Source organism: Pristiophorus japonicus, chromosome 8 (genome assembly GCF_044704955.1).
Source record: "Pristiophorus japonicus isolate sPriJap1 chromosome 8, sPriJap1.hap1, whole genome shotgun sequence".
Taxonomy (NCBI): Eukaryota; Metazoa; Chordata; class Chondrichthyes; family Pristiophoridae; genus Pristiophorus; species Pristiophorus japonicus.
The window spans coordinates 13,244,581-13,266,167 of NC_091984.1; the positions used below are offsets into that span (position 1 = coordinate 13,244,581).

Below are 21,587 nucleotides of genomic sequence, written 5' to 3' on the forward strand. Positions count from 1 at the left end.
AAAGTTGAGAGAGCCGTGAAAGACTTTTGATCATTTGCACTCGTGCGCTTCGATGGAAAGCATGAAAGTTAAAGGCTAAACCGATAAAACCTACAAAAATAAAATGTATTTAAAGGCTATTCTCGGCCCTCGCCAGCTGAGGGTGTCGCGTATTGGGGAGGTGCAGCTCCACGGAAACCCTGCACAGACTCTCCCGACACCACACTAGCGGCCATTCTTTGTCGGACGGTTATTTTGCCGGGGAGCTGAGATTCTGTCCGGTTCTTGCCCAATAGCCGCGCACGGGCGCTTGGCAGCGAAAGCCATTACACACCAAACAACTTGCAGTTATATTGTGCCTTCAACTCAGAAAATGATTCCAAGGTGTTTCCCGGAGGCGTAATCAGAGAGAAATGGCCATGAGCTGGGTTTTAAGGAAGGCCTTAAAAGGAGAGGGAGGTGGCGAGGGAGGGAATTCCGGGGCTTGGGACGCAGGTGGATGAAGACACCAACAGGAGACAGAACAGTCATCTCCCCCACCCGCCCCTTGCCCCCAGCCCAGGGGCAATGAAGCAAATTTCTGCACCCGAATGACAACCGCGGCTGAGATTAGATATCTCGGCATCGATCACAAATCGAACCCGAGATTTTCTGGGCTGTACTGTACACCCGAGAGCCAGTGGGGTAAAAATTCTACTTCTTTGCTTGGCAGCCCATGATTTAACGCCCTCTCATTTAAACAGACTCAAACCAGTGGGCTGGGGCGCACAGAAGCGGGATTTCCACCCCAGTGTCTTCACCCACCAGGCTGAGTGTTAGCACCAAACCTCTCCGCCTCGCTCTCCTCTGTTAAGATACCTCTTAATACCTACCTCTTTGACCAAGCTTTTGGTCACCTGTCTGAATAGCTCCTCACATGGCTCGATGTTCAAATTTTGTTTGATAATCGCTCCAGTGAACAGTCTGGAGACATACCATACAGACGCTATACAAATGCATATTGTTGCATTTAAACATGCAAGTATGATATTGAATATTGATGACTGGATTCAAGTGGCATAAACAGGTAACAAAAATAAAGTAGGATCTGTGTAAAATGACACAATTTACCAGGCTGCTCTTGGAATTGTCAGCTTTTTGAATGGTTACAAGAGTACTTTGGAGTGAAATCCTATATCCAGTGGCATTTAAATGATTAACTGCCTCAGTGAACCAAATGACACTTTCATATACTCCAGAGCTTTGTGACTGATTATGCAAATCAATTCCCCAACTTGATCACACACTTTAATTATTTTCCTTTGTACCCATTTGTGACATTTGAACAATACAAGACAAGAGAAAAAACAAATAACCAGGTGATCTACACACAACCTATTCATCACCGTCGATGCACAGAGACAGAGAGAGAGTGAGAGACTGCGGAGAGAGGGGGAGAGAGAGAGAGAGAGAGAGAGAGAGAGAGAGAGATGGGGAGGGGAGAGAGAGACTGGGGGAGAGGGAGATAGAGAGAGAGAGAGAGAGAGAGACTGGGGGGAGAGGGAGAGAGAGAGGCTGCGGGGAGAGAGAGAGAGAGAGACTGCAGGGAGAGGGAGGGAGAGTGAGAGAGACAGCGGGGAGAGAAAGAGAGAGAGAGACTGGGGGGAGAGAGGCGCTGCGGGGGAAGAGAGAGAGCGAGAGAGGGAGAGAGAGAGAGAGAGAGAGAGAGGCTGTGGGGGTAGAGTGAGAGAGAGAGAGAGAGAGAGAGAGAGAGAGAGAGAGGCTGCGGGGAGAGAGAGAGAGAGAGAGAGAGAGAGAGAGAGAGAGAGCGAGAGAGACAGCGGGGAGAGAAAGAGAGAGAGACTGGGGGAGAGAGAGCGAGAGAGAGGGAGAGAGAGAGACTGGGGAGAGAGCGAGAGAGACTGGGGTGGAGGGGGGGTGGGAGTGAGAGAGAGAGAGGCTGTGGGGAGGGTGAGAGAGAGAGAGAAAGACTAGAGAGAGAGAGAGAGGGAGACTGGGGGGAGAGAGAGAGAGAGAGAGACTGGGGGGAGAGAGAGAGAGACTTGCGGGGACGGGGGAGGCGGGTGAGAGAAAGAGAGAGAGAGAGAGACTGTGGGGAGAGAGAGAGAGAGAGAAAGACTGCGAGGAGAGATACTGGGGAGAGAGAGAGAGAGAGAGAGAGAGAGAGAGAGAGAGCGCGACGGGGGATAGAGAGAGTGAAAGATGAGAGAGAGACAGAGAGGGAGACTGCGGGGAGAGAGAGAGAGACTGCGGGGAGAGAGAGAGAGACCGCGGGGGGAGAGAGAGAGACCGCGGGGGGAGAGAGAGAGAGAGAGAGAGAGAGACACTACAGGGGGAGAGAGAGAGAGAGAGAGAGAGAGAGAGAGAGAGAGAGAGAGAGAGCGCGCGACGGGGGACAGAGAGAGTGAAAGATGAGAGAGAGACAGAGAGGGAGACTGCGGGGAGAGAGAGAGAGAGACTGTGGGGAGAGAGAGAGAGAGAGAGAGAGAGAGAGAGAGAGAGAGACACTACAGGGGGAGAGAGAGAGAGAGAGTGCATAAAATCACAAATCAGACAGATCAACAATAACACAATGCAGTATGGGCCTAGAGATTCGGTAGACTCCATTTTTGTATGCCTTATTTGCAGAGTGCTAACAGCCCATGCTCGAATGGGAAGGGCCGAGGAGCATCGGATTCTGGTTCTTGGGCCACATTATCATGCAGGCGCTGGAACCCGTGTGCTGAAGCTACAATTTCCAGGTAAGTGATTGGGTTGCATGGCCCAATACTGGAGGAGGAACAGGTGGACCTCAGAGACTGTGATCGGGGGGCTATAGGGAGTCAGGTGAGAAGATCAGGGGGAGATGGAGGGGCCTGGGGTATTGTTGCGGGGGAGGAGGGCAGGGTAGGAGGTCAGGGCTGGAGCCGGAGGAAGATCGGGGAGGTAGGTGCACGCAATCGTGTTAAAAAGATAGAAAGACTTGCATTTCTATAACGTTTTTCACGAGCACCGGACGTCCCAAAGCGCTTTACAGCCAATGAAGTACTGTTATGAAGAGCCGTCACTGTTGTAATGCGGGAAACAAGGCAGCCAACTTGTGCACAGCAAGCTCCCACAAACAGCAATGTGACAATGACCAGATAATCTGTTTTTGTTATGTTGATTGAGGGATAAATATTGACCATAACCCCTCTGCTCTATTTTGAAATAGTGCCATGGGATCTTTTACATCTACCCGAGAGAGCAGACGGGGGCCTCGGTTTAATGTAAGACAGCATCACCGACAGTGCAGCGTCCCTCAGTACTGTGAGTGGCAGCCTAGATTTTTGTGCTCAGGGCTCTAGGAGTGGGACTCGAACCCACAACCTTCTGACTCAGAGGTGAGAGTGCTACCTACTGAGCTATGGCTGACACTAGGGGGGTGTGGGCAGGGGGGGAATGGCAGTGATGTCAGGGAGGACCAGTGGGTGGAGGTCAGGGTCAGATGAAGATCAGCGGGTCTGCAGTATTGTTGGGGGTTGGCATTGTTGTCGTGGGGAGTGTGTGGGAGAGTCTCGGTGGTCAGAGGAAGATTGTGGGGGGGGGGGGGCGCGCGCGGTGTGAGGGGGGCCTAGAGATAAGTCGTCGAGGGTGTATTCAGAGATCTCGGGATCGGGAGCAGCGGTGAGGTTTTTCAGTTCCATGCTGTGTCGCGTTGGTTTTTGTAGCAGCCAATCAGCGCTGGTGTTGGCTACATGCGACACAAACCAAATTTGCAAGAGGGAACAGAAGCACGCGTTGGGCCCCTTATTTGAATATGCCAATGGCCTAACATCCACTTCAGACGTGGGTTAACGATGCCTCGTTTGAGGGCCCTTACCAAAATGCCGTCCGGCACGGCCTGCTCCAGCATTACGCACGGCGCAGATGCCATTTTGGACTCAAAACAGCACCCAGAGCACCGAAAAATCTACCTTAGGGACGGCAGTGGCTCAAGAAGGCGGCTCACCATCTTCTTAAGGGCAATTAGAGATGGGCAATAAATGCTGGCCTTGCCAGCGAAGCCCACATCCCATCAACGAATAAAAAAAAAATGGTGCCATAGTTTTAAATCCTGCTCTTGCGTTAAGTAAAAGATCAGCGACAGGATAAAAGATTGAGCTGTAATTTTCCCTTCACCCAATGGTAAAGAATGCTTCAAGGCCCCGGCCTACTTTGACTCAACCATAAGCTCCTGGCTTTGTCCTTGCACTTGTCCATAAGCAAAACACCAGTTCACAGGTCTAGCTGTAGAAGTGACTTGTGCTTAGCATAATTCTACCTCCCTGCATAGAACTGCAAGGAATCTTCTGGTCTTCAGCAGAATTAAAACTATGAATCTTCCAAAACAAGCTTCAATTGTCGGGGCAAATATTGCAGAGCCCCATTTCAAAAAAGTGCTCATAATTCTTTTAATAGCACGTCAGATAATTTTGCAGATGAATTGCTCCATCCTTCGAAGCCTGGGCCTCGAGACTTAGAGCCTGGGATATCTGTTTGAGACCAGGCTCAAAGTCTCTTCAATACTGCTTCAGGAAAGAGTCAAGTCTCAAGTTACCCAGAGGCAAGAATGGAAATCGACATAAAGATGAAGACAAAACAAAACAGTCAGATAAAGGCCACTTGGCAATTCAGGCTTGCTTCTTCCACAGACAATGTAGTCATCGTGGGTCCCACCCAACTCATTTCAGCTCCTCAGAGAAAGTCGTGCAAAATTTCTTCCTGCCCATCAAAAACAGTCACGTGGAACCTCTCTGTCCTTATACCTCCATCGCCATTTAACCGTGACGAGCTACATTCTACCGATGGCACTTTATACAGCCCCAGCCACACATAAGCCATCGTGTTCCATGGAACAAGTGATCAGCTCTGGTCTATTATTAAATCAATACGATTAATCAGTACAACATTAACTGCTGCGATCCAGGAGAATAGCAGCAAGAAACCAGGCAGATCTGGGGTTCAGTCTGCACAGTTGGGCAAAGCTTCTCTGTATCAAGGGATTCCCAAAGTGGATGTAAATGGAAAAGAACAACCTTGCGTGAGGAAGTGTGCAATTGGTTCGAGGAGCAGCACTTCTCCTTGATCGCAATCCATGACTGCTCCTTTTGAGAGTATGGTTCTTCAGTAAAATCTCGCTCGAAATGTCCAAAAGTGAGGCAACCGGTTTTTCCAAGCAGCTGTACTCATGTGTGAAGCTGACACAAGGACATTGATCGTTCCATACGAGTGAAGGAATCCAAATCCGTTAAATTCAGAGCATCTGAATAATGCAACCGTGGCAAAATAGTAATTTTCTGAACAATGGTTTACCACATTAGAGAGCCCAAGCACTCAAATCCTCTTGGATTACTTGGGGGAGGGAGGGTCATAAATTTACTTCTGTACAATAGATACAAGTCCAGCACCCCCAGATGGTTAACTCTTGACAAAGACCATTTAAAACACGAGGGGCAGGAATGTTGTCTCGGGCGGGTCGGAACGGGAATGGAACCCCCCGAATGCCAGGCACTGTGTAGAATGGGCAGCCAATCCGATGCCGCCACCGTCCAAGACAAATTTCTGGGCCTCGGAATCTCAAACCAATGCAAGTATGGGGGTAAGCTGTGGCCGAAGGCCATCTTATCTCGCACCATTAGATACTACGGAACAAGTGGAAAGCCTTCTTTTTGGGAAAACCAGCAATCTGGAGATGGAAAATCAACCAAGTAAATCTTTCACTGATCATCATCACAGGCAGCCCCTCGGAATCGAGGAAGACTTGCTTCCATGCTTAAAATGAGTCCTCAGGCGGCTGAACAGTCCAATACGAGAGCCACAGTCCCTGTCACAAGTGGGACAGATGGTCGTTGAGGGTAAGGGAGAGTGGGACAGGTTTGCCGCACGCTCCTTCCGCTGCCTGCGCTTGATTTCTGCATGCTCTCGGCGATGAGACTCGAGGTGCTCAGCACCCTCCCGGATGCACTTCCTCCACTCAGGGCGGTCTTCGGCCAGGGACTCCCAGGTGTCGGTGGGGATGCCGCACTTTATCAGGGAGGCTTTGAGGGTGTCCTTGTAACGTTTCCTCCGCCCACCTTTGGCTCGTTTGCCGTGAAGGAGTTCCGAGTAGAGCGCTTGCTTTGGGAGTCTCGTGTCTGGCATGCGGACAATGTGGCCCGCCCAGCGGAGCTGGTAGAGTGTGGTCAGTGCTTCAATGCTGGGGATGTTGGCCTGGTCAAGGACGCTAATGTAGGTGCGTCTGTCCTCCCAGGGAATTTGTCGGATCTTGTAGGGCACGGAAGCTCGCTGCTAAAAGCACCTCAACACAGTTATTCCCAGGCAAAAGATTCCCAATGCCCAGAGATCACACCACTGCAAAAATGACACACATCTAAAAACCATGGCTGTGCGCTAAGTGACGTCTATTATTTGATCCAGTTTCGTCAGCTGATATCACTTTCGCCAAAGCCACAGTTTAAAGACAAGAGGCACAAGGAGATCCTTGTCTGTTTAAAAATAAAATAAATCACCGCTATGTTTTGGCATATCCCTTCTCTGCTACAAAATGGAATACGGCCAATGAAAATAGGAACCATTTTTATTTGCTAACACTTTGAAAGAGAAACCATCCAGACTTGGGGCCTTGCCTAAAGGATATCAATCCAATGTTATGATAAATCCCCTCCAAGGAAATGGTGCCCAGTTCGACCAATATCATTTCGCAATGATAGTGACAGAAGAACTCAAAGAGATCCTGTTCACCCCACCATCTCTGAATGACAGACATTGATATTTTTTGTTTTTCCGACGGTTCTTGGGTATCCTATTCCCAGTCTAGTTGAATCTCTGCTGTTGGTATATACAAGCGAGTACATCAGTAACTCACGGACAGAAGCCCTCTCAAACCCCTCCAGCACAACAAAAATGCAAACCTCTTCCGGAACAAAAATCAATTCTCAAGAGTCTTTCATAGAAACATAGAAATCCACAGCGCAGGAGGCGGCCATTTTGGCCCATCACGTCCGCGCCGGCCGACAAAGAGCCACACGCCCATTGGGCAGCAGCCCTGAAGGTTGCACATACACCTATGAACAATGAACAATGACGGAAAGATAAAGAGCATCCGGCCCAACCAGTCCACCTCACACAACTGCGACACCCCTTACACTGAAACAGTCTACACTCCACCCCCAACCGGAGCCATGTGATCTACTGGGAGAGGTAAAAACCAGATAAAAAAACCCAGGGAGAAAAAATGTGGGAAAATTCCTCTCCGACCCATCCAGGCGATCGACACTAGTCCAGGAGATCACCCTGGCTTTCACTTCAGCAGAGTTGATGAGGTGGGATTCTCCTGCTGCATCAGGCAAGTCACTTCATCGAGCGTAAGATGAACAAGCAGTCGCCAGCCCGTTGACAACGTGGGCCTTCCGCGGCCCGGGAAGCCAGGCCTCGACCCAGGCAGCAGAAACAAGAGGCATCAAGGGGTATGAGGGAAAAGCGGGAATATGGTGTTGAGATAGAGGATCAGCCATGATCAGATTGAATAACGGTGCAGACTCAAAGGGCCGAATGGCCTACTACTGCTCCTGTTTTCTATGTTTTCTATGTCCGTCGCACTGCCAAAAGCGGCGTTTGCCCGTCGGCCGTGATTTCCGCCACCTTGGCTGCAGTTTGCGAGGCCGAGAAGCCAGATGCCGATGGTGAAGCCAAAGGTGATCCTGATCCCACACTTGGGCTGCAAGACAAAACAGGTTCAGCCGACGGCAGAGCGAGTCGGCCCGCAAGCTCCGAACCTCAACGCAGGAGGGAATCTCACCGACGAGTCCCGCACCATAGCAACCATTGTAAATTCCCACTGTTCTTACTCTTCCCAGTGGTTGAAAACGCCGACAAAGGGGCCATTTTGGGGCCCATCGTGTCTGCTCTCTGTTGTCTTTCTCCACGCGAGCTTTCGAGTAAAACCCCACTCCCCTTGCTCACGCTCCCCTTTGCTGAACATGCCTCCTCTTCGAGCAACACATCTACTTCACTTTTTTAAAAAGCATGTGCTTTAGCCGCACACTGCTGAGCAAGAGCGTCAATGAAAGGCGGACGCGCGACTCAGCGATGCCATCAGCCGTCCCAGAAATGACAGTCTCACAAACCCAACCTCATCTCCCTGCGGTCGGGGGGGGGGGGCGTTCTGTTACACATTGAAGAGGGGCACTCGGCCATTGACAGATGTAGGAGCTGTGTGATGCAAACAACCTAGGCATGAGCCTAGTGTTCTGGGCCCCGTTGAGCAGGTTGAGGAACATTTTGTTACCCTCGCTTTTATGTGCGTTTGAACAATTGAGCTTTAATGACTTTCTGAAGATTCCTTCCAGTGCACTGGTATGCGTGACCTATTGCTTCAGCAGGGAGCTGGACCGTACCTGTTTGGAATCATTAATGTTACCACCAGAATGGCAGACAGAGATAAGGGCAAGGGAAATTATTCCAATGCACAATGCAAGACGACACCTTTTTCCCCACCACCATCCCCTATAAATACATTTTTACCAATGAAGATTTTGCAGCAATGCTGCTTTGGTCGTGTGCTTTTCACACTGGCTCGTCCCTGCTCGTTACGGTGTGTTTCCTCCGTGATATTTGTTGCGTAGTGAATAGTTTTGGTGACTCTAGCGTCAGAAAATGTCCTCGTGGGCGGAGGGAGGTACCTGATCCCGATCGGCCGCTGTGACTTTGGCGGAAACCCCGTTTACGCGCGGAGTCACCGCGCGGGCGATTGAGAGATCTCCTTGAAGAACTTCACCCCATAGGTCTTCCTCTGCCTTTAAGGGCAGGTTTTCCCACTGGCTTGGACCAACGACAATTGAAATGAATGGTGGGTAAATCACTTCCTGAAGCTTGCTCCCAGCTGGCGAGGCTCCCGTTCGGAAGCGTTCAGTTGGCAAATTAAATTATAATGCAAAAAAGCACAGCAAACGGGATCAATACATGGCCCCAGAAAGACAACTTCCCTTATTAAACACTGAATATTTCAACAACACTCGTGATGAAGCTACTCCCAGTTTTGGTTAGTGTGGGAAGCAACTGTTTCTGTTATCACTCTTGTTTTGGCGTGCAGCTTATCCCTCCCTCCCCTGCTCCAGGTGAGGGATGTTCAGGCTGGGAACGGAAACTTCCCATTTCCGGTACAAGCTCTCCCAGCATGGGTTAGAAGTTAAGCATTTATAGCGCGTTTCAATACACAGTAAGAAAGAACTTAGCATTTATATTGCGTCTTTTATGACCTCAGGGTGTCCTGAAGCGCTTTACAGCCAATGAAGTTGTTATGATCTGGAATGCACTTCCTGAGAGGGTGGTGGAACTGATTCAATAGTAACTTTCAAAAGAGAAATTGGATATATAGCTGGCTCCATTGTGAGCTCCCTCAGTTAACCAATTTGGGCTGATGAGTTCAAGTGACTACGTATTTAAAGTACTTTGTAGAATCTTACAGCACAGAAGGAAGCCGTTCAGCCCATCATGTCTGCGCCAGCTCTCTGAAAGAGCTGTCCAATCAGTCCAGCTACCTTGCTCTTTCTACATAGCCATGCAAATTCTCTCGTTTCTAGTATATATCTAATTCCCTTTTGAACGTTACTGTTGAATCTGCTTCCACCACCCTTTCGGGCACTGCATTCCAGATCATAACAATTTGCTGCATTCAAAAAAAGTCTCGCCTCCCCTCGTTCTTTTGCCGGTTATCTTAAATCTGTGTCCTCTGGTTACCGACCCTCCTGCCAGTGGAATCAGCTTCTCCTTAATTACTCGATCAAAACCTTTCAGAATTTTGAACACCTCTATTAAATCTCCCCGTAACCTTCACCGTTCTAAAGAGAACAACCCCAGCTTCTGTAATCTCTCCACATAACTAAAGACCCTCATCCATGGTAGCATTCTAGTAATCTCCCCTGCACTCTCTCTAAGGCCTCGAGAGCCTTCCTATAGTACGGTGCCCAGAATTGGACACAATACTTCAGCTCAGGCCGAACTAGTGACTTATAAAGGTTTAGCACAGCTTCTTTACTTTGTTACTCTGTGCCTCTATTGAAATAGCCCAGGATCCCGTATGCTTTTTGAAAAGTCTTCTCAATTTGTCCTGCCACCTTCAAAGGTACGTGTACGTACACCCCAAGGTTCCTGCACTCCTTTAAAATTGTACCATTCAGTTTACATTACCTGCAAGAATTTTTTTTAAAAATATGGATCTATTTAATTTGATATGATCATCATCATCATAGGCAGTCCCTCGAATCGAAGATGACCTGCTTCCACGTCAGAAAGTTCACTGGCGTTTCAATGAAGGACCTAATATTCCAGGTCCCGAACTAAAGGTGCCAGTGCGTGGATTTTTTTAACGTGTGGTGGCCGTTGCACACCAGCCACCACACGGGCTTGACAGAGCTAGGTCTTGGTCCAATGGCAAGGATTACCCAAGACGACTGGAGACCTGCTCTGCTGCACGGACCTAGTGCGCGCACATATCGCAGTGTGGGCTGGTCCGTGCAGCCCCTGGGCCCTCGCCTCTTCTGGGCTCTTCGCCTCTCCTGGGCCCCGACATTAGTTAGGCCACAGCTGGAGTACTGTGTGCAGTTATGGTCACCACTTTACAGGAAAGATTTAATTACATTAGAGAGGGTACAGCGGAGATTTACAAGGATATTGCCAGGACTGGAAAATTTAACGATGAGGAAAGATTGGATCGGCTATTTTCTTTGGAACAGAGGAGGCTGAGGGGAGACCTTATTGAGATGGATAAAATTATGAGGGGCCTAGATTGAGTGGATAGAAAGGGCCTATTTCCCTTAGCAGAGGGCTCAACAACCAGGGGGCACAGATTTAAAGTGATTAAGGAGAGGTTTAGAAGGGATTTGAGGGGAAAAGTTTTCACCCAGAGGGTGGTGGGGGTCTGGAACTCTCTGCCTTTCATTTGATATGAACCAGGGCGATGATTTACATCGAGGTATATATCGAATTACATAGAATTTACAGCACGTGAACAGGCCATTCGGCCTAACTGGTCTGTGCCGGTGTTTATAATCCACATGAGCCTCTTCCTCCTCCCCCTCTCTATCAGCAAATCCTTCTATTCCTTTCTCCCTCTTGTACTTATTCACCTCAACTGTTCAATGTGGCAGCACATTCCACATTCTAACCACTCTCTGGACAAAGGCAGTTCTCCCGAATTCCTTATTGCATTTATTTGTGATCCCGGGTTTCGGACTGTCCCACACGTGGAAATGTCTTCTCTACGTCTACTCTGGCCTTCATCGTCGGTGGAAATGCCGACTGGTGTTTGTCGTAAAGCTTCAGTCTGGAGCCTCAGGTAGAGCAGAGCAAACTTCACATGGAAGATCTCCCTTTTTGAGCATTAACCACTGTTTTGGCAAATCAATAAGGATTTTATCGAACTCAGACCAAACAAGGCTTCAAGCTTTGTACCAGCAGAAATGTCTCAGCTCAGTGAATGGGTATAATGGCGCTTTATCAGCATTAATGACTGTTAGTGCGTGCATGTAATTTAAAGTATAGCACCATACTGGATTCCTTTCACTTTTTAACATTTGTGCATGGAGGGATTTGTTAATTTGTTCAACTCGTCCACTATACCAGGGGAGGAAGAACAAAGAATATCTAGGCCCAGGCGAATGTCAGCTCGGCTCAGCTAACAGCACTCCCACCTCCAAGTCAGAAGATTGTGGGTTCAATGCCCTCTACGGACTAGAGCACATAATCTAGGCTTAAAAAAAATTCTTGGGATATGGGCATCGCTGGCAAGGCGAGCATCTGTTGCCGATCCCTAATTGCCCTGGAGAAGGTCTTTTCTGAACCGCTGCAGTCCGTGTGGTGAAGGTGCTCCCACAATGCTGTTAGGTAGATTGCGCCAGGATTTTTGAACCAGCGGCAGTGAAGGAATTGCGATATATGTCCCAAGCCAGAATGATGTGCGACTGGGAAGGGACATTTACATGCAGTAGTGAGGGAGAGCTGCATCGTCTGTCAGGTGAGGCATGTACTCGTCTGCCTACCTAGATGGATGTAAAGGATCTCATGCCAGCAGGGAGCTCTCCCAGCATCCTGGCCAACATTCCTCTCTCAACCAGTACCATCTGAAACAGATTATCCAGTTATTCATCGCACTTGCTGTTTGTGGGAGCTTGCTGTGCGCAACTTGGCTGCTTTGTTTGCCTACATAACAACAGTGACTGCACTTTATTGGTGGTAAAGTGATTTCAGAGGTCCTGAGGATGTTAAAGGCAGTAAATAAATGCAAGTTCTTTCTTTTAGCATTGAGTGCAAGAATTGCCAAATAGTTTGAGAGTCATTTTTAGCTGATGGCTGTAGGGCCTTCAAGGTAAAAGATCTTCTCGGCAACAGTAAAGTGACAAGCTACTGAGAAACACACACAGCGAGAGTGTGTGTCTGCTCAATATGGAATGCATGTTCCCTCTCCAGAGGGACACTATCTCACTTACCTAAATCCAGAGACCATGGTTTCAAGAAGCAAGGCTGAGGGGCCTGTCAGGTGTGTGCAGGCCTAGTTCTGGAGTTTAACTGGCGAGAGCAGTGCAGGTTACCATCACAGAGCTCAGCTTGGCTTTCTGCTGCTTCACAGCCAGACTCACTGTTGGCTTCCAGGCTTATCTTAGAGCCGATGGGGAAAATCCCAGCTCTCAGGTTGCCCCTCTCTCACTGAGCCTTATTACTGAGCCTGGCTGGTTGGTCAATCATCAACCGTGTCTTGGAATACAGCCTGCCCCACATCATCCCGTGTGGTTGCAGGGGTTGTGAGGGGGCAGGGCGAGGGGAGAGATAAAACCTCTCCTAATCTCTACCCTCCCTTGAGCCTTGTCAATGTTATGCCTCGTGTCCTCAAGTGCTATGCCCACTTTAGATAGCCTGCTCAGATCTGGTTTTTCTGTACCTTCTATTTCACGGGAAAATAATGATCATCATAAGTAGAATCAAAAGAGAAGCACGTGACACTGCCCATCACCCCAGCCCATTAAAACTGTTGCTGAGAAAGGAACCGGCACCTGCTTAAAACCCATCCAACGAGATAAAGGCGGCGGCTATTTAAACAGCTTCCATTTGGGACACTTTCTTATTTAAGCCAGCGTAAATGTAGATTGGAAGTCCCGGCCTGTTTTATTTATTCTGGACTATAGCTGATGATACAGCACAAAGGGAGGCCATTCAGCCCAACGTGCCATGCTGGCCCTTTTGAAAGAGCTATCTGTAGCGCTGAGGAAAAAGAGCTGCATTAAACTAGGCTGCCTGGCTTACACATCTCATACTGAGGTTATCTGTGGCAGATGTGATACATCAGAGGTCACGGTGAGCCTGGGTACAGATACCTACTCCAGGAAAGGAAGAAATTGTTTGATTTTACAATTCACAAGTTATACGTCATTATCAATTATTGAAATGCATGATTTTTAACTTTTAAGTCGGCGTGAGATCATGTTCAGTGCCGACCAATTTACATTTCAGAGTTTTAAATGAAAGCAAAAAAAAAATATTCATAGCTAAGAAATTATTTAACAGACATTTAGAGGAGAAGACAAAAAAAAAAATCACTGTTAACAGAAGCAATGACTCCCTGCATAGCACATTGTACCTCTGGCAGGCTAAAAGGTTAAGAAGAATGATTATATCAGTCACCAGCATCACACACAGGAGGTAGAATTTTGAGAGATAGTATGCACAGTGGGTTACCATCCTGCAGATGGTACATGTGGAACACTGCAGAAAAGGCATCCATCTTATGAGGCTCACAGGGAAACACGCAGCAGGAATAAAGAGGTGTATGATCTTTTAATGGATTTCCCCCACAGATATGCTGTTAGATATTCCGACAAGTAGGTCTGCGTTTCGACAAGGCACAAGCGCTACCCTTTAAATTGGCCGCATCCACTCCTACAGCAGTTGTTGCCAGGTGACAGGACAAAGGTTGCGGTCCGTTACCTGACTGTCAAGTTAGGTCAGCCTTCTTGAACTCTGAGTGCCTTAAAAGCCAAATTGGAAGGATGCTTAACCCGCACCTTAGGAATAGCTCCTGCAGTTCCGAAGTCTTACTCAAGAAGTGCTCTGCATGCAGAATGGTGTTCGGCACCACGCAAGTGCATGGATCGTACATGCACAAGGTGCCCTTCTGCAAAACAGGCATTGTCTTAATGAACCTGTCTCTGGCAGACCTTGGCTATGCTTTGGGCGAAGAGGAGGTGGGAGAGTCGAGCGCCATCTTATTGGGCCAGATGACATCCTACGATGCAATTTGAAGCACTCTCTTCTCTTTACCCCAACCGCTCTTCCCCCCCCCCCCCCCCTCGAAGATGCAGATTCTCGCAAAACAACTCCTGTCACAAGGAGCACAGATCAATCAGAAGGGAAGGCTTGTACTTACTGTAGGGGACACATTCATATTGGACCTCAAGGTATTTGTAGGTCCCTGGGCAAGGGTCAGGGAACACATCTGACCCAGTTATCACAACACATTGTGTCCGGTTGTTGCACCTGTAATGGGGGAAAAACACAAGGCAATTGATTTAGCTAGCGGATTTCCAATTCACAAGTTACAGTGAATGATTTAATACACTGCTGGCTTCGTCACACAACAGGATAGCCAGATCAATAGCCAGAGACACTTAATTAATATTACATTAGCCGGTACGAACAAATAAAGCTAGATAGAAAAGAAAAAGGCTCCTGGAGAAGACACAGTAGTGCCTCATTGATTGGGATAAATCTGAATGAACTGGAACAATCGTTAAGACTGGGTGGTAAACAATTACAGAAACAAATTACATATCTTCACACTATGATCTGCTCCTGCTTCATTTTTTGCCTGCAAAAAGGAAATCCATTAATTGAGCAAAAATACTTTAAGGTTATTGACCAGCCGAGATCAGTAACATATTATATCATTGTTGCCGAGACATTATGTACTGGAATCAGATTGTAATTTACTGACAGTGCAAGTTGTTAAGACAAGTGTTGGTGCACAGATACCAGTCGAACCAAGATTATGATCAACAGAAAGTAACTCTCTTGTTTGCCCTCCCACAGCACAGGACTTAATCAGACCTCAATTCCCTGTGTGGATCCCTCACAAAAGCAGTGATAAAACCTGCCTGCTATTTGCGAGGCTGGTAAGAGAGACACCTTCGTCGCAAGCACATATATAACAAGGCTCCGCTGTACGCGCTTATATTCGGCAAACAATTGCAGTCTGTGGGTTATCAGAGTTTTCAGAAATGACCGAGCTCCCACGTTGCGATCGCGACAGTGCTCTAAGCCAAAGGTTGAATGCCGCGTCGTGCAACAAGAAACTACTTGCGTAGCCTTCCAGCGTGTCTCATTGTATTTGCGGATTTGAAATGTATTTTTAAGACGCGCTGGAGGACAAGGGCTAACGGCGGAACTGAAAGGAATGCAGATTCAACAGGACCTGACCCTTCAGCAGCAATCAATGTCTGGGACAGGCTCCAGAAATGAAAGTACAGGTACACTGTTATTCGCCGCGCGCAGTGCTCTCGTGCCTGGTGCTTGCCAGTCTGCCACGCTTAAACTCCCTTGGTTAACCTTTTTTTTTTTCAGGTGGCTGGCTTTGCCCGAGAGAAAGCCTGTGTTCCAAGAAGGTCAAGGGGAGATTTACTAAAGCCGTTGAAAATGATGAGGGTTTTTTTTTTGATAGAGTAACTCAGGAGAAACTGGTTCTACTGGCAGGAGGGTCGGGAACCAGAGGGCACGGACTGAAGCTTGTCAAAAGAACTGGAAGGGGCAGATGAGGAGAATTTATTTTTTAACGCAGCGGGTTGTTACGATCTGGAATGCGCTGCCTGAAAGGGCGGTGGAAGCAGATTCGATAGTAACTGTCAAAGGGAATTGGATAAATACTTGAAAAACAAAAAAAATTGTCGGGCAATGGGGAAAGAAACTATTTCCTCACAGACGAGAGTTCCTTAGCTCATCAAGAAAATACAATTAAAATGTAAACGGTATGCTCTAGGAGCAAAACTAATTTATTTGGCTACTGTTTTGCATTGTTTGAAGAGCTTGGAGTACAGGCTAGCCTCAGCACCAATTTATGGATTAGCATCAAGATAGTAAATAGGGCTGTACATTGTAAAACTATATACTTAGCAGAAAATTAACCTGTTATTATACACTTCAGAGAAACAAGCTTCTGTAACAATGAACTATGGCATATTGGATATAAAGAAGTGAAAATTTATCCACTTAATAATAAATATTTAGGTGTATACATTCCACTCTCAGCTCCTTCCCACTTCAGGGACTTGAGCACATAAATCTAGGCTGACACTCCAGTGCAGAGCTGAGGGAGTGCTGCACCTTCAGAGGTGCCGTCTTTCGGATGAGACATTAAACCATCTGCTCTCTGACGTGGATATAAAAGATCCTACGTCACCATTCGAAGAAGAGCGGGTGAGTTATCCCCGGGGTCCTGGCCAATGTTTATCCCTCAATCCACAAAACAGAAACAGATGATCTGGTCATTATCACATTGCTGTTTGTGGGAAGCTTGCTGTATGCAAATTGGCTGTCACGGTTCCCACATTACATCAGTGACTACACTCCAAAAATACTTCATTCTCTGTAAAGGGCTTTGAGACAGTCCAGTGGTCGTGAAAGGGGCTATATAAATGCAAGTCTTTTTTATTCTTTTTCTCGTGTGGTCCTTTTGTGCGATCTTTCCTGGTTACCAAATGGTCACTGCAATCGCCTGCATAAACAATAGGCGGGCTGCAAAATCGACGGAGCAGAAAACACCAGCTGCATGGGACCATTTTCTGTCCTCTCTGCTGAAGCCTAACCAAGCAGGTAAGCTCTAACGGAACATTGCAGGACACCTTTGGACAGGTCCCAAAGATCCACAAGGTATTTACAGCAGAGAAACAGGCCATTCGGCCCAAACAGGTCCATGCCGGTATTAAATCCCCACACGCGTCTCCTCCCACCCTACTTCAACCAATTCCATCAACATATCCTTGCATTCCTTCCCCGATCCCGCGTCCCCAACCCCCGCCGCCTCCCCCCCCCGCTCCCCCCCCCACCCCACCACATGTTTCTCTAGCTTCCCCTTAAATGCATCAATGCTATTCGTCTCAACTGCTCCTTGTGGTAGCAAGTTCCACATTCTCACCACTTTCTGGGTAAAGAGGTTACTCCTGAATTCTCTGTTGGATTTATTAGTGACTATCTTGTTTGCTATTTTTTTTAAAAAAGGGCATCGTCTGGGCGACAGAAAAATTGCGCAGGTATTTGACTTACCAAAAGCTTACAGTGACCTCTGTAAATGTAGCGCCGGTGTGAAGCGGTTTTGTTCTGCACCAATGCGATGCTTCTGGTGCAAAATGAATCAGGAATCAGGGCCATGCCCAAACACCAAGACAAAGATTCCCTGGGGAGGGGACCTCAACCTGCTTTGCGTCATGATCACTTTGGGGCCTTACGACTCAAATTTACACTCCCAAGTTTAGCCTCGGTGCGAAACAGCTTTGCACTTGCAGTATGAACGCGCCATAAAGATCTGAATGCATGCAACAGCCACAACTAGCATCCATGCCGTGCCTTAAACGGAGAAAAACGTCCTACGGCGCTGAATATTTTTAGAAGCGCTCATTTTTAGAAGGCTGCAAATTCCTTTTTTGTCAGTGTGTCATTGCCCAGTGGCAGTTCTCATAAATCGGAGTTAATCCCTTGATTGACGTGTGAAGGTGAAGCGCTTTAATCCTCCTGATGGGTCGAGGATAGTAAAGATGGTCAATGGACTGAAATTCCTGTCAGTGACTCTGGTGTTAACTGGATTCCAGCTCATCCCTATATAGATGGGAATGGGAGGTTAGGTATCTGTGCTCAGGAGCTCAGCTGGTTATTGTAACTGATTCCCAGCTATTCCTTCCTGCCTTCCATCTCGCTCGATATAATCCCCTCCCCACCACCCTCAACCTGGTCTTTCTCAGCAGTTTCCCTCAAATATGGCAGCCGGCGTTATGCTCACCCCTAAACTTTGTTGTGTGGCGACAGCCGTCACTGGCTGGTCAGAGCCATCTGCAGCGGGGACTCTCCGAACGTCAGGTTTGTTTATCAGAAAGGAGCGAGAGAAGACGGTGAAAACATTTAAACGCACAGTGCTGTGCTTATTTTAAAAGCGGAATACCCCGAAATAGTGGCACATTTTTCAAACCACAACGAGCACGTCTCCTTCGCGGTGAGTGAGGCTCGACAGGCCCGACTGTTGACATATAGTTTGTTTTATTTAATGGGCCGCTGTGGGTTTAGGCGCCGCTCGTTCACCTCTGGGACTCGCGTTCAAATGCAGCTTGGGGTGAACATAAGGACATGAGAAATAGGAGCAGGAGGGGGCCATTCGAGCCTGCTCCGCCATTCAAGGTGGTAGTTCAAATGGAAACCTTTAGGGTTTTGAATGGCAAGTTTTGGACAGATGCCAAGTCGGGTTGCCAACCCTCCAGGATTGCCCTGGAGTTTCCAGAAATGAAAGGTTAATCTCCAGGGCACTACCGTGAGAAAAAACCCGGGAGAATACACTTTATCCTCAAAAGAACTTTTTCCAAATGCTTCCATGGTAAAATGGTCAAAAACTCGTGAAAAATGATGCCATTTGAGCCAAGCAGGGCACTGATTTAAGAACCACTTGGATCCTGTAATGTGAAGATGGTCAGGTTGGTATTCTGGGAGGGCGAGATCAAAATGGGCCTTTTTTCATCCGAACTGGTCTTGTGGAAGCTCTGCTACATCCACATCCTTCTACAACTGGGCAGTCCCTCATGACGACGATGACACTCTTCACACCAAAAAAAGATGGGCTCACAGGTGTTACAATGAGTTACATCTTAAAGGGGGAAGATGCCTGTGCGTGGATTTTTTTAACGTGACATTAAACATCAACCACCACAGAGCTAGGTCTTGGTCTAGTGGTGCGGAAATGTATTTTTTTTAAAGTTGCATTACACTGTTTTTTGTACCCTTTTTGCCATAAAACAAAATGGAATCCAGAACGAGCTACAAACTTCTGCAACAGACAGTCTGTTTGCATCAACATGCTAACCCTGACTGGAACTGCTGATAGCTGATTAATAGCCACCAGACAACAGTAAACTGTCTTGCTGAGATTGTGCTCCCCTGTATTATCAATTCACCCCCTAAGCGATACTCAAATCACGAGCCATTATCTCTTGTACAGAACTCATCCATAATATGCAAGAAGCCAAGTACCCAATCAACCACTATGGAAATCATGGGACCAAATAACTGTCCGGGAAACTGGACAATCCTAAAACAATGAAAAGCCGGTAATAGCACATTTTCACACCTGAATCGAGGCATTGCTGTCTGGCCCACCAAAATCAATGAGACATTTCAGAAAAATGTAAAGACAAGGATGTGGTAATCATTAACTATCTGTTTTCGCTGACTGCAAAGGCAGAACCAATACACAGGATGGAAACATAATTTGTTTTTTTTACTGGATAAATACTTTGTGAAACTGTATCATTTTGGGAGTCGTCGCTTAGCCTTTGACTGAGTGAGACTCTTCCTTGCTGCAAGTAAAAATTAAAGGGACATCTACCGGAGCTGATTGTGTTAAGAGTCGTATATTGAGCGTCGACATTTCGACAGTGGCGAAAATTGACCAAGACAACTGAGGACCAAGCTCTGTTGCAGCTCCCCTGAGCCCCGATATATCCACATCCTATACCATGCATAACAGCCACCCTATTTCACCGGCAGTCATCCTTCACTCTACCAGCTTTGTACTTCGTTGTGTTGTCCTTCCGACAGTTTTATAATGTCTTCAGCTGACCCATCAGTATTGCATACAAGCAGATGAGTTGGTGCAGAGGGACCTCACCGGAGAGCCTGTGTCCACTCAATTCTAGGCTCGAAATACATAGAAACATAGAAAATAGGTGCAGGAGTAGGCCATTCGGCCCTTCGAGCCTGCACCGCCATTCAATGAGTTCATGGCTGAACATGCAACTTTAGTACCCCATTCCTGCTTTCTTGCCATGACCCTTGATCCCCCGAGTAGTAAGGACGACATCTAACTCCTTTTTGAATATATTTAGTAAATTGGCCTCAACAACTTTCTGTGGTAGAGAATTCCACAGGTTCACCACTCACTGGGTGAAGAAGTTTCTCCTCATCTCGGTCCTAAATGGCTTACCCCTTATCATTAGACTGTGACCCCTGGTTCTGGACTTCCCCAACATTGGGAACATTCTTCCTGCATCTAACCTGTCTAAACCCGTCAGAATTTTAAATGTTTCTATGAGGTCCCCTCTCATTCTTCTGAGCTCCAGTGAATACAAGCCCAGTTGATCCAGTCTTTCTTGCTATGCCAGTCCCGCCATCCCGGGAATCAGTCTGGTGAACCTTCGCTGCACTCCCTCAATAGCAAGAATGTCCTTCCTCAAGTTAGGAGACCAAAACTGTACACAATACTCCAGGTGTGGCCTCACCAAGGCCCTGTACAACTGTAGCAACACCTCCCTGCCCCTGTACTCAAATCCCCTCGCGATGAAAGCTAACATGCCATTTGCTTTCTTAACCGCCTGCTGTACCTGCATGCCAATCTTCAATGACTGATGTACCATGACACCCAGGTCTCGTTGCACCTCCCCTTTTCCTAATCTGTCACCATTCAGATAATAGTCTGTCTCTCTGTTTTTACCACCAAAGTGGATAACCTCACATTTATCCACATTGTACTTCATCTGCCATGCATTTGACCACTCACCTAACCTATCCAAGTCCCTCTGCAGCCTCATAGCATCCTCCTCGCAGCTCACACTGCCACCCAACTTAGTGTCATCGCAAATTTGGAGATACTACATTTAATCCCCTCGTCTAAATCATTAATGTACAATGTAAACATCTGGGGCCCCAGCACAGAACCTTGCGATACCCCACTAGTCACTGCCTGCCATTCTGAAAAGTACCCATTTACTCCTACTCTTTGCTTCCTGTCTGTCAACCAGTTTTCAATCCACGTCAGCACACTACCCCCAAGCCCATGTGCTTGAACTTTGCACATTAATCTCTTGTGTGGGAGCTTGTCGAAAGCCTTCTGAAAGTCCAAATACACCACATCAACTGGTTCTCACTTGTCCACTCTACTGGAAACATCCTCAAAAAATTCCAGAAGATTTGTCAAACATGATTTCCCTTTCACAAATCCATGCTGACTTGGACCTATCATGTCACCTCTTTCCAAATGCGCAGCTATGACATCCTTAATAACTGATTCCATCAATTTCCCCACTACTGATGTCAGGCTGACCGGTCTATAATTCCCCGTTTTCTCTCTCCCTCCTTTTTTAAAAAGTGGGGTTACATTGGCTACCCTCCACTCCATAGGAACTGATCCAGAGTCTATGGAATGTTGGAAAATGACTGTCAATGCATCCGATATTTCCAAGGCCACCTCCTTAAGTACTCTGGGATGCAGACCATCAGGCCCTGGGGATTTATCGGCCTTCAATCCCATCAATTTCCCCAACACAATTTCCCGACTAATAAGGATTTCCCTCAGTTCCTCCTTCTTACTAGAC

General features: G+C 47.5%; 1 protein-coding gene across 11 annotated transcripts in view; it reads right to left on the reverse strand.

Moving 5' to 3' along the window:
* adgrl2a (adhesion G protein-coupled receptor L2a) overlaps positions 1-21,587 on the reverse strand; it is a 544,699-nt gene that overhangs the window by 132,763 nt on the left and 390,349 nt on the right. For all 11 annotated transcript variants that reach the window (XM_070886520.1, XM_070886511.1, XM_070886513.1 and 8 more), the window contains one exon: positions 14,396-14,505. In XM_070886520.1, coding sequence (XP_070742621.1) covers positions 14,396-14,505 — 110 coding nt within the window. The remainder of the gene's footprint in view (positions 1-14,395; positions 14,506-21,587) is intronic.